Source organism: Amyelois transitella, chromosome 6 (assembly GCF_032362555.1).
Source record: "Amyelois transitella isolate CPQ chromosome 6, ilAmyTran1.1, whole genome shotgun sequence".
Taxonomy (NCBI): Eukaryota; Metazoa; Arthropoda; class Insecta; order Lepidoptera; family Pyralidae; genus Amyelois; species Amyelois transitella.
Genome location: NC_083509.1, coordinates 3,597,359 through 3,610,454, shown reverse-complemented (window position 1 = coordinate 3,610,454; position 13,096 = coordinate 3,597,359). Strand labels below are relative to the sequence as shown.

The window sequence follows — 13,096 nt, the reverse complement described above, 5'->3', positions numbered from 1 at the left end:
ACTACTCCTGGGACCGTCTGTAAAAAACGGACATTAATATCTTAGAACGTTTCCAGCTGAGATTCAGCTCTCATCTTGTCGAGAATTTAATATTATAATGCCTGCTCCAATTTCGCGATTCAATTTGTTGCCAGTCCCAGGATACAGCCATATTTTGCCGCTAAACGTCGCGTGGGGGCGGCACTAATGCCAGATTTTTATACGCTTTATATTGTCTCGTAAGTCACAAGTCAGATACAAAAGATAATTTAACAACACAACTTTCTTTGTTTAACATTTTTCTTCCTTTATTACTTCTATTACGGTTATGTACTCTACAAACACAATATGCCTAGGGAAGTTTCATAGTCCATCCAAGGCTTTACCAATCTTTCGGATATACGAGTCCAATAATGGGAGAAGTGCGCTGTTCTCGCGTTTGCTCTCTAACACCCTTTCTTTACGAATTATGTACAATACTCGGTATAGTTTAGGGTTGTTCTATTACTCCCTCAAGAAAGTAGAAAAAGATTTATCCGTAAAACACCGTCTCATACCGAATTGGTAGGCCTGAGACTATATTTCATGGTGCCTGCTTACCCACTACTTTCGCTTCATTCATATTCATAATCTTCATGGAAGGTCATCAGTTTAGACTTGACCTTTAGTCAGACAATAAACAAGTAGGTAATTTTATTATTTTCTTTTATCAAAATCACACCTGAATATTTTATCATGCATGTTCAGAAAACATTTTTACAAGCGCAGCGAGGTAGTCACAACCAAGCTTAGAATATTTGACTTTAATTTCGTGTAAGTGTTTTCGAGGGTTTTGATAAAGGTCAATTCCCATTAGACGGGGGTGAAACGCCTGTACAATGTTGTTTATATATTGCGGACTGCTACCCGGAAACAAAAACATTGTTATAATATTAGTAAACAATTGAAATCCCTTGGGGTTAATAAAGCAATAAAACAGCGTCAATAAGAAAAATGTTTTCTTTGTAAACATAATTTACGATGAAATGAGAGAGGAATAATAAAATTGTATTGACAGTTTTCTGTATTGGAAATGGACGTGTCGTTTCTATAAACCAGTCTGGTCAATATTGGTTTCTAGTGTTTCACAACTTTTTAACTTTTAGGTACCTAAAGTTCGATTTTGAATGAATTGTTATTGTAACGCAAAAAAATCTATTTATTTTTAGCACCGTTATTTATTTTAGTCAACTCCATGGAACTTAGTAATGTCTTAAATGTGAACAGAAATATGCTATAACCACAATTAAAAAGCCTTGAATGGCTTTATTGTTGTGCCCCTAAAAGCCGATTCCAGAAGATAGGAAAAGAACATTAAGGACATACTTAATTATGATTAAATTTCTAATTACTTTTATAAAATTGGTTGATTCAGTAATTTGCGACGGTTATCGCTTTGACAATCACATAATGGCAGCATTTTGGTACTTACTGCAACTCCAAGGTGATTATGGACCGTAGACCGAAAAGATTTGGCCCAATTTTTAAAGTCTTAACCTGCAAAACCCCATACCATAACAGGAAAATAACAGGCATATAATTGATAAAAGATGGCGTTGTTTACCTGTTGGTCCATTCATCGATATTTATTTCCTCTCCCAGGACAAATATTTACAATCATTGTACATTAAACCTTATCTTCTTTTTTCAGAGTCTATATTCTTGTACTCGGCATTAGTTACCATAAAATATTTCACCTAAGAATGGGTAAAAGGTTGTCACCGCTTGAAAGACTCACTTAGAAGAGTTAATTACATAAAAGGTTGTTTGTTGAAAACATTACAGAGACTTATAATATTAAATGTACTCTTATTTTCCCCTTGAAAGGCTTGAGGGGTATTATAAGTTCGATGTTTGTAGGTTGGGTGGATGAAAAAATATGATATGTTAGTTTACCTAATCAGTATTATGTGTAGATGTTATTTTTTAAGCGTCTTTATCTGACAGATAATATTTTGGAAATACCCGTATTTCGCCAACGATATATTATTATCAAAAGTGTTAGGAAATGCAGGGAAAAAAGATAACAGGCACATTATTGTCTATGGAGAGAAGCCACAAAGTATTTAAGCAGTCCATTTTGATAAATTGACAAATAGATACAGCCGATAGTACCAGTCCTACAAAGCTGAATTTTGGGCGGAAGATCCTTGAACGAGAATCCCTGAATTCCAACGGGAACAGGAAAATAGGTCCATCCCTTTGTGTGAAATCGTAAACAATAGCAATTTTAAATTGCCAATCCCGAACCCCAAAAAGGGTTATTATCAGGCATCCGCGCGACAGTAAAATTGGCAAAATATCGGCTGTTTTACAATCCAGTTGCCCGAATGTACCAGTTGTGTTAATGACTTGAAAGTATGTCAGTATCATACCACTATCTTAATTTTCCAATCAATTCGCAAGCCCACTGGACGCTTCAAATCAAATTAAAACAGAGTTAGAGCCGCTCGGGGATGTATTTTCTGTGATATAGACTTTTTCATTATTGACCTTCACCATATAAAATTATCTTTTTTATTAGCAAGCAAAACTACCAGCTTGTATATGTACCAGCTATATTCTCATCCTCTTGATGGTGACAATTAATAAGTGATGTTTGAAATATCCCATAATAATTATTAAAAAAAATGAATTTGAATTTTCAACATACATACATAAATCACGCCTCTTTCCCGGAGGGGTTGGCAGAGATCACATCTTTCCACTTGCCACCATCCCTGCACACTTCTTTCGCTTAATCCACATTCATAAGTCTCTTCATGCAAGCTCGTCGCTTTCGAGTATTCTTAACCAGACTTAAACGTCTCCGATTTATTAAGGTACGTTCGTCTAGTCCTTTCCACTCCAAAAGTCCAATTTACACTTCCAATTCATGCGTTAAAACCAAAACATAATTATATTTTGTCTTACATCTCTTTCCATTCTACCTTTGAGAAAATCCAAATTGTTAAAAAGAGAGAGACGATGAGACATTTGTCCTTTTTAACGTTCGTGAATAAGGAAGGAGGCATTAAAGAAAGCAAAATGTGATTTACAAGTCCTCTTCATGTTAATAATCTAACTTTAAAAGAAAATCCATGGTTTTATCGAAAGTTAATTTTTGTTTACCATGTAAACATAGGTAATATATGAAACCATGTACTTACAATATGTTTTTATATTAATAACTCAGTTTTAAAATATTTATAACATTGCTTCATTACGAATTGTTTGTACAAAATTGCTATAGTATTTCATATAACAAACATCAATTGAACGAAAAGAGGAAAAATATTTTTAATTTTCTAGGAAAAGCAAACAACATTCAATGCAATGAGCGTGGGTAGAGTGATTTCTGAACTCAGGGGATTTATAGAAACTATTTCACATCTTCATCTTATTTTTTCTATACATAAGGTCAATGAAATCGAGCAAAGAACTTGTACGGCTGTGTGTGTCAGGCAAAAGAGCCTGATTTGTAGACTCTTGCCGGGCCGTGCCAAAGTTATTCTTATAAATTTACATGCAAAGGTATATACAGGCGTATAAAATATGTATTTATGCTTTACGGGGTGTTTCGCATGTCTTACAATGCGTTTTGATACTTAGATTTTCGATTAGATTTTACCTCGTCTGCGCAACCACGACCACTCTGACAAGAGTGTTCTACTAAGAAGAAAAGTCATAGGTACATAGGTACATAGTACATAATATATTCTGCTTGTCGTTTACATACATTAGGTGTGATGACATTAAAATTATACCTTTGAAAGACAGTTTGCCTTAGGCCGTAGCTTTATTGTATATCCTTTGTTATTACGCAATAGATGTGGTTGGGAAAGAAACGGAGGTTAAGCCCATTTCATTTTATACTACACAGAAGAGGGCTATTTTAGAAGAAGCGACTGATTGAAAATCGGTGAGATGAACGTTAACATGTCGATAAACAACTTAAATCGATAAACATGTTATAATGTAAAATATTTGACAGTGTTTCAATCCTAGAGGCGTAGTAAAAAATCAATTAAGTGACGAGTGTCGACCCTAAATTTAAGAAGAGAAAGTCAAAAAGAGAGAGACAGATACAGAAAGACTCACTTTTTTCTGATCTTTACGCATTTTTAATTTTTTCTTTAACTCTTTCATGCACTTTTGATATATTTTTTCTACGCAATATTGACTAAGAACCATAGATGTTTGTCTGGAAGTCGACCTCCGATATTAAGCAAATTAAATGTCGTTAATAAACAAGTAAATAAAATAATGCTTTGCAAATCGATAACGAATAATAATCCTCTCATTAAACCGCTTACGAGTTGGAACGCCAGTTTGAAAATAGCTCTTATCGTCTCACGAATAGCCACACGAAATTGGCTGGTAATTTTACGACAGTCGCCAACGAAGGACCAAGTTTAACAACTTTGGTAACCCAGTGTATGACGGTCGATTGAACGGGCACATGGTGTATAAATAGCTTGCGGTCTGCCCTGGTTTTGAACGGGTTTAGATATTCTATCAAATATCTAGCTAAATAAATAATGCCTATTGCAAAGCTGAGAGGATGATGATGTATAAAAAGCTCTTTATTGAAGTTTGAATTATAATATTCTGTACAATATTTTTCTTTTGGCGAACATTCTTTTGGAATGAGACATGCTCGTATGATCACATTCCAGGATATGCGAAGTAATTATATATTATACATAGAAATATCATAATTGTGCGATATTACTACTCATCAAGAAATCATGAATTATTAATTGTACATTATTATAACTCGCATTACTGTACGTAAATAAATACTGATAAAATATTTGAAAAAAAAAGTGAACCAGGTTCTTGTTTTATGACATTATTGTTAGCAATGAAAAAAATAAAAAAGAAAATAAAAGTATCAGCTTAATCCTTTGTGGTCTTTGCTTGAGACGTGTACTTTAGGTAAGAACAAAAGTTCTAAGCGTAGGATGTTACGATCACGACGCGCGTCACCTCTTTCTGAGATAAGGGTAGAGTGTAGGTATGTGTTGACTACTCTCTGTGATTTTATCAAACCTGTTTTTTCAAAATATTATATAAATGTATTTTTAATATTAAAAAAAAATAAGGGTTAGGGATAAGGAAGCTTGCGTGCTCATCACATGAGTTGATATAAGTAAGAATTTTTTCAAATCTTTGTATTTTTTCTTATCAAAGCAGCATTGCATTCTTTATGTCAAACGGTTTGGTAAAGCTTTGCTTTCGGCGGACACCTAAGAGTTGGTGACCGGCAAGTTTGTTCTTTATTCGCTTCTGTTCTATACATCTACATAAGACAGGGTGTCTTTTCGCTCTACCACTAGTCTTTATAACACTAAATACATTCTTGTTACTATTATTAATAAAAACAAAACTTACATTATGTCCAACATCGAGGGGCGCCAGCAACTGCACATCCCTCCTCCTCGGCTTCCTCCACAGCAACACTATGCCCGCGATCAGCAACACTGCGCCAGCGCCGGCCACCGCGCCCCACGCTGCACTCCACACGTTCCCATTACTCTCCAAATTTCCACTTTCCCAATTCCCAACCCTGGCTTGCGGCTGCCCTAAGTTCCCCAGTCGCGATTCGCCCCATTTCCTCTGGTACTCGTCGAACCCCCAAGGTGCCCCGCTGCGTCCCCGTTCTGCCCATAGCTTATCTGTTGATAACGAAATTAGCCGTAGAACATTGTAACATCGATCCGCGATACGGCGTATGTTTCCCTATTGTTAGCATGTCGTAAACATGGATGGATTTATTTTTATCTCATAATAATAGGTGGACATCTATAGGTGGGTCCTACTGTAAACATCTAACGGTCTTTGCGTATAGGTATATGAGAAAACTAATGTTATAAAATGTGTTTTTGTTCATTAGTATTTTTGTCATACAAATGCGTATTTTCAGCAATTAAGGCGACGATGTGAGAAGAAATAAATTAAAACTATTTGAAGAGTTAATTTAAACCTAGTTAACCACAGTTTTCATCTCAATAAATATGATTACGGCTCATTGTAAACAGAACAATCGGAGTGTATCAAAATACCGATTCCGACACAAATTACCCCATTACATTATGCTGATGTCGAACAAACAACAGACGCGTCATCCATAACAGCGACGAAGTTTACGAGTATAACTCATAAACTCTGATTATGTATACTCTAATTGTACTTGAAAAAGAGATTTTTCATTCAACAGGTGCATTGGTTCCATATGGAACATTATTTGACTAAAAACAAAAGGAAACAGAAAAGTAAAAATAATTAATGAAAAACTATTTTGGGAATTCGAAATTCAAACTTACCCATTGGCTACGAACGTGTTGTGATTTTTAAGTACGTCGGCTCACTTGCTAAATAGTTTTTTCTTTGTTTATTGGACACGTGCGTAGGGCGGGCGGGCGCGCGCGACTGTGCGGCGGCGACTTATCAACGGCGACTTGTTTACCCCGGCTGAACTTCGTGATCTGTTGACTTTATTGCTACACTAGCCTTTGCACCGACGGCGTTCGTGAGCCTGCCATAAAAGTAATTTACTTGGATCAAAGCGCGTTTAATGGAATTCGCGATTGATAGTTGATTATGGAATGGAGGGTCTTATCATGTTTTTCTTTTTATCGAGATTTGGATTATATATTTTTTTTTTCATATTTTGTCTTTAATTTGTAAAATCAACAGAAACTGCTAACCGTGGTGTCTAGTTTCGAACAATTAATATAGATTCACGGACTTCTGATGTCGTTCCACCACTACTAGTTGGCATAGTGGCTTATTGCCTTTCAAAGCACAGAATTAGATACCTTTGTTGATACCTCTTTGCAACAGATGCTAACACTAGTAATATGTAATAGTAATGAAAGTATGTAAGTAAGTGATACTTTACATGCTTCAAAATCAATGGAATAAATTTGCGTCAATTTTTGACGACGGTTTGGTTCAGCTTTACAATTACAATATACATATGTTTTGGTAATTTTCTATAAGAAAAACATTCTAGTGAATTGCCAAAAAGTGGTTATTTTAAGATTGCCAACATTCGATTAACTATTGTTTATTTGTAAACTCTTTATTGCACATAAAAAGAAATAACCAAATTACAAAACAGTTATTGGAATAAAAAGACGGCGGATTTATCCCAAAGGGATTTTTGACTGTTGACAGGTCTTTGTTGCCAACATATATATGCGTAATAACAACGTACATTACAAAATACATACATATAATCACGTCTATATTCCTTGCGGGGTAGATAGAGCCAACAGTCTTGGAAAGACTGATAGGCCACGTTCAGCCGTTTGTCTTATTGATAGATTCAAATATTGACAGGATTAGCCCGTCGCCTAAAAGAAGAATCTCAAGTTTATAAGCCTTTCCCTTAGTCGCCTTTTACGACATCCATGAGAATGAGACGGGGGTGGTCCTATTCTTTTTACAACAAACTAGTTTTCAGTGGTTTTCATCTAAAACTATTTGCATGTCTGCCGGTTGTCATGATTATAAATGTTATGTTAGTACAGCTTTACTAACCGATACCGAAATACCTAGAAATACAATACATACTCATATAGTTAACGAATCCTTACATAGCGTTAGTGAATGCCAAAGTCATGTTCGCTCCTGTTAATTTGATTCAAGCTGGGTAGTGTCGTCATTGTGTTTGTTTGTAGATTTGATGATATTGCAAACATACAAACAGACTTAATAGATAAAATAGTAGACTTTAGTAATAGGAGATTATCAATAAATAAATTGGTTCCTAGACTTTGCTTTTCTCCCTTGTGGAAAGGTCCTTCCTTCATTACTTACCTACATTTCAAAATCGGGCCACTATTTTTGGAGTTTACTAGTTTACGCGCTACAATGGAAATACTCCAATTTGATCAAAATTACACGTTAGTCTGGTAGCAAAGAAAAAAATATGTAGTCTGAACCCGTTAAAGAGGTGTTATACAGTATGTACCTATTCTGTATGATGTCGTTTCGCGGTAATGTTGATTGATAGGACCGGCGTTATTTATTGTGAACGCTACACCATCTGAATTCGTTTAAAAAAGCTTTGACATTCAAATTCAATCCTTATTTGTATACAAATACAGTCGCTTCACTTTTCAAAACATCGCAGTTTTTGCACTCATCGTAACGCTACAGGAATTTAGATTTCAGTGCAAATTGACGCCGCTGCTATTAAATATTCATAGATTGGGAATCAGATTTTTAATGTTTTTATTATCATGCTTAGTTTTTAAGCATTGCAATTTTTTTTAGAAATAAAAAAATACCGTGCAGCTTTGAAATAATCACCTGTTGTGGCCGCGATAAGGAGCTGGTAAGTCATCACGAAGGGACTCCTGTTGTTAGAAGGCTTTATTCAGCTTGAGTATATCATTGTTGAACTAGAAGCAATTGCTTATTCCTTAGGAGTGCCGGGAACCAAAAAAGGACGATTGATATCTTTGATTTATGTCAGTATTTAGATTTAAGATTTTACATCAATCGAAAAAAATGTGTCAGGGGTTATAATTGTTAATTTATAATTTTTGATTATTATAGAAAGCATCCTTGTACATTAAAATAAATGCCCAGCTTATGATAAAAAAAAACTTTCTTTGTTGGGAGGCATCTCTTAGCCAGATTTCACACTATTTATAATTTAAGTTCTACACTCTACTTTCAATTCAATGGATACTTATTGGTTATATAAATTGTCACTAGATGTCGTTGTAAAAAATGTTGATGTACAAAAGGATAAGAATTGAGAACCACTTCAAACATAAGCTTTGAATATAAGAAAATAATTCAGACAGGCATTTTAACAAACGTCATATAATACAGATATCACAAAAAAAAACATTCTATACCTACATAAGCACATACTTAACATAGAAATCATATAAATTGAATTCAACATAATTATTTAGGATTCTATATTACTTGGAAAATGGTAGGTAGTAGTTATTGACAAATTACTTAAAATATAGCACTTAACCTTTTAATACAAAGTTACCATATAACTATTTTAAAAGAAGATTGTGATAGATGTAGACATGGTATTTCAAATATTTATAGAGGATACATATTATTATCATTAAAATTTATAACATGACTTGGAAGTTTTTACAGTTCTATTAAGTTCTCTAAATTAAAGTTTAACCCATTGTTTAAGTTATTAGTTGAATATTTACTTGTTTTCTAGTAATTTGTAAATAAAAGATTACCTATGTATCACTTACAATTAATATTAAAAGTAAAGTAGGTATTATTTAAGCATTTCTACATTGGCTTCTTTCTTGTTAAATGGATATGTTTGTTTATATCTTGCAATTCCAAGGCTGATGAATGCTGAAACAAATTAATAGAAAATGTAAATGAAAGGTTTTTTAATTAGTTAGATAGCTTAGATATATATATTTTTTTTATTAGTGAGATAACTGTATACATAGGCTAGACCGTTTCAGATATTGCAGTATAAAAACTAAAAACACATTTTAAATCAGCAATTTTACTTAGCGTCAAATATTTTTAAGCTTATTTAGTACATACAAAGGTCAAAAATCTTGAATTGTACTATATCAAAATAAACATAACAAGTCTTTTTAGATGATGGGCTAGCATCTACCAGCCAACTATAAATAATAACCATATAATCAAATGTGGCATCTGTGTGCTGTAAGGGATGAAGATGTAATAATATGTTACTATGTATGTAATTCACATGACATTAGTTATTTTATTTTTCTATATCTAGCTATACCTAAAATGATCTAAAAACGTATATTTCAACTAAAAGGTAATTTACCTAACCTCAGGACTTACTAATTCCTACATAGATTGCGTCATGCCTTTTCCGCTGAAAACATTGAAGGTAGGTACGGCTGATGTGCTACTGATTTCTGCTTCTTATTCTTACCAAAAGATAAAGTTGAAATTGTGTATTTTCCCGCAAATGTTTTGTTTTTCCATGCAGCATTAGCAAGGTAACCTCCAATACCGATAAGTCCTGCAGAGCCCACCAATCTGCAAGCAAGGCAATCCTTTGGTTGTTTAGCGACCTCAGTACCCATTGTTGGTATATCAAAATACCTATAACGTTGATTCTTCTATAATTCTATACTCTACATTCACTTTCTAACACACAGATAAAATGTCTGAGATTCCCACAAACAATAACGTAATCAAAACAATATCAGCTGAGTTTGATAGATTAAGTGAAGTGACATTGACGCGGACAGTTAACTGACATTGACGTTATTTTAATTTTTCACATCTTAACTTGCAAAGATGTTAAGACCTTTGAGTCTTTGGAACTGTCTACCCCGTAAATTATAAATACGTGTTATATTCATGTATGTGTATATGTATGTACAATTTGGCGCATGGATTCTACGTCTAGAGTTATAATTAATAAAACACATTCATAGTTTTAGTATGATAGCAAAAGTTACTAAAATTAATCAATTAAAACGAGCTTCTTTAACTGCCTTACCTACATTCGCTCCCGTTATTACCCTTGGCTCACCCTCGTAATGTGAACATCTCTCGCTATTTATATACTTATTATGATTTTCAATGGCATCTCAAGCTCAAGGTTGACGTCTTTGTTCCCCGCCGTCCCACTTCTACAAGCCTTGTGTTAACTTTCATGCACATACATCAATGGTTTCAACCTATGAATGCATCACGATTTTTTAAGTCAGACCCCATATCGTTTCGATCGACCATCTACGCATTAGTAGTACTAGTATATCAATTGATAATATGGCTCTTTCTAAAGACAATTATAACCGACTGAATAATAGACGACACATGACGTAAAATTCATATAAATATTTTTAATTCCTCTTATCATAGGTCACCAGTCTTATTGCATTAGTACCGTAGAATAAGCAGTATAAACGTATAAAAGTTATAAACAACTTTTCGTGATGTCATGTTTGTTTGGTAAACTACCTACTTACACAGTGGTGATTCCCCATATGCACTTAGTCATTCTAGGACTTTGCTGTAAGTAATTGCTTATGAGGGAAGATTCATCGTAACGGGTATTATTATTTTTATTATAAATAATCCGGTAGGCGGGATTTACCTGTTACGTATTAATTTTTTTGTTTAACTGTTCATATATTTATAGGTTTGTATGTAGGTACCTTAAACGAAATGTCAATTTATTCTAATGGGATTGGGAATGGGACTTACCTAAGACATACAAAATTTCAATCCTATGAGTCTCGTAAGAGACGACTATGGGATCAAGCAATTTTACTTACTATAGCAATATATTACCTAGTTGGGTTATGTTCTGTATTAATATGTCACATTCACGTCTTTATCATTTACGGGTTATACAGAGCCGAAGAATTACGTTCTGTAACGTTACTAGTTAACTATACTATCTACCTTCGATTACCTAGGTAGGTACTTATCAGTTATGTTAACTTACTAAACCATAAATAACTTTAACAGAATTCTATACACTGCCTTTTAAAGTCATAACGACAATAGTTTACAAGTTTATAAATAGCATTGCATTCCAGTTGCGCAAATACGTAACCTACAATCCCTTCTGTCGCAGTGAAAGGGAGCTTGGTTGAATAGTATATCGTGATATACCACGGCTTGGAATCTAGCTACCTACTCGTAACACGCTACACGATATGCCTTGGGTCGAGAAATTAATATGCGCGTGAGTTGTTCTCAGTTTACGTTATTATGTTTGAATGCAATGCTCTCACAGTGAGGAAAGATATCATGTGTTTGAATAGTTTTTTGATGCTTATTTTAAAGTCATGATTTGATTAAAGCTGGGTAAGGTCAAACTGTAAAAATTGTCACGGAGGTGAGGTCAGGTTGTCAGGCAGGGATCTGTTTTTCCTTATCATGGATCAGACATGGTCATTTACGTGGTCCCTAATTCTGTCTTCAGTGTGAACATTCCCGGAATAAACATCAGGTAGATGTCGATAACAGATGCTTTTAATCCTAAGCTACAGACATGACTGACAGAGATAGCCAAATTGCATTATATATAAATTTTCTGTAGGTATTTTGTTTTAAGGACCAACACATTGTGTATAAGGTTTTTTTTCATGCTTGTTTAATTTAATCGAGGTAGGCTTACAAACTTAGGACTTTAAGGTAATGGGCTAGCAAACCTGTCACTAACGTGGCCTTTCGAGACTATAGACTCTGTCTACCCCATATGGGGTAAAAGTTTAAAAATATAATAATTATTTCGGAATAGTGACACAAGAAATAAACTTTATAAAAAAATGTGATTTTAGCATGAGATAAATGCGAGTGAAATTGACTTTTGTTAGTTATTCCCTTCAGTCCGAGTCTCACTTGTTAGCATTCTATGAATATTCTACAAGCTTCCGAACGCTCGCACTGTTTACTCAGCTAGATAAAGAGTCCACAAGTCGCTGGAATTGATGTCGTAAATACTTATATTGTTATGTTTTATAAGGTAGGTAAATCTTTGTTCATGAATCTTATTTTTATCAAATTAAAAATCATTAAAATTAAATGTACTAATTTCTAATATATCTAATTGTAAATAAATTAAGCAGATCATTTTGGTCTGGTTGGTTGTTAGTCTCGGACACTGAAAATTCTGGGTAGCACAGACAATATAAAATTTCAAAAGGTTGGCAGCTTCATGCAGTATTTTGTATATAACTCGCCTTGTTTGTTGTTCAGCCAGTTAGCGAATCACAAAAAAATAAATGATTCTATCAAAACTTTTAACACCTCTATTTTTGGTTGGGGCTTTACTGAAGAAAACAACCTACCTTTTTTCCGTGCGTAACCTGAAAATTACCCTATATTTTGTGTCTTAGAGTTAAGTACATATTCTTAGAAGACGAGGCGCTACAGCTATGCATGTTTTATGGCTGATTGGCCGAGATAATGTCGTTAGCTGCTCACTTTGCATAATTCAGTACAATCGCGCCGGCGCCGGATGAAATTCCCGCGGTTTTTATAACCTCCGGGGCTAAGTGCGGATTTATTTTTTGCTATTTGTTTGCATAATATTTACTTATACACTTAGGATTCCTCTTTTAGGCAATGAGCTAGA

General features: G+C 34.2%; 1 protein-coding gene across 1 annotated transcript in view; it reads right to left on the bottom strand.

The window, feature by feature from the left end:
• Positions 1–6,532, bottom strand: part of LOC106139224 (synaptotagmin-5) — a 36,836-nt gene extending 30,304 nt beyond the window's left edge. Inside the window, exons 1-2 of the mRNA XM_060944841.1 lie at positions 6,327–6,532; positions 5,395–5,678 (exon numbers count right to left, since the gene is read on the bottom strand). Coding sequence (XP_060800824.1) covers positions 5,395–5,678; positions 6,327–6,330 — 288 coding nt within the window. The 5' untranslated portion in view covers positions 6,331–6,532. The remainder of the gene's footprint in view (positions 1–5,394; positions 5,679–6,326) is intronic.
• Positions 6,533–13,096: the final 6,564 nt, after the last annotated feature.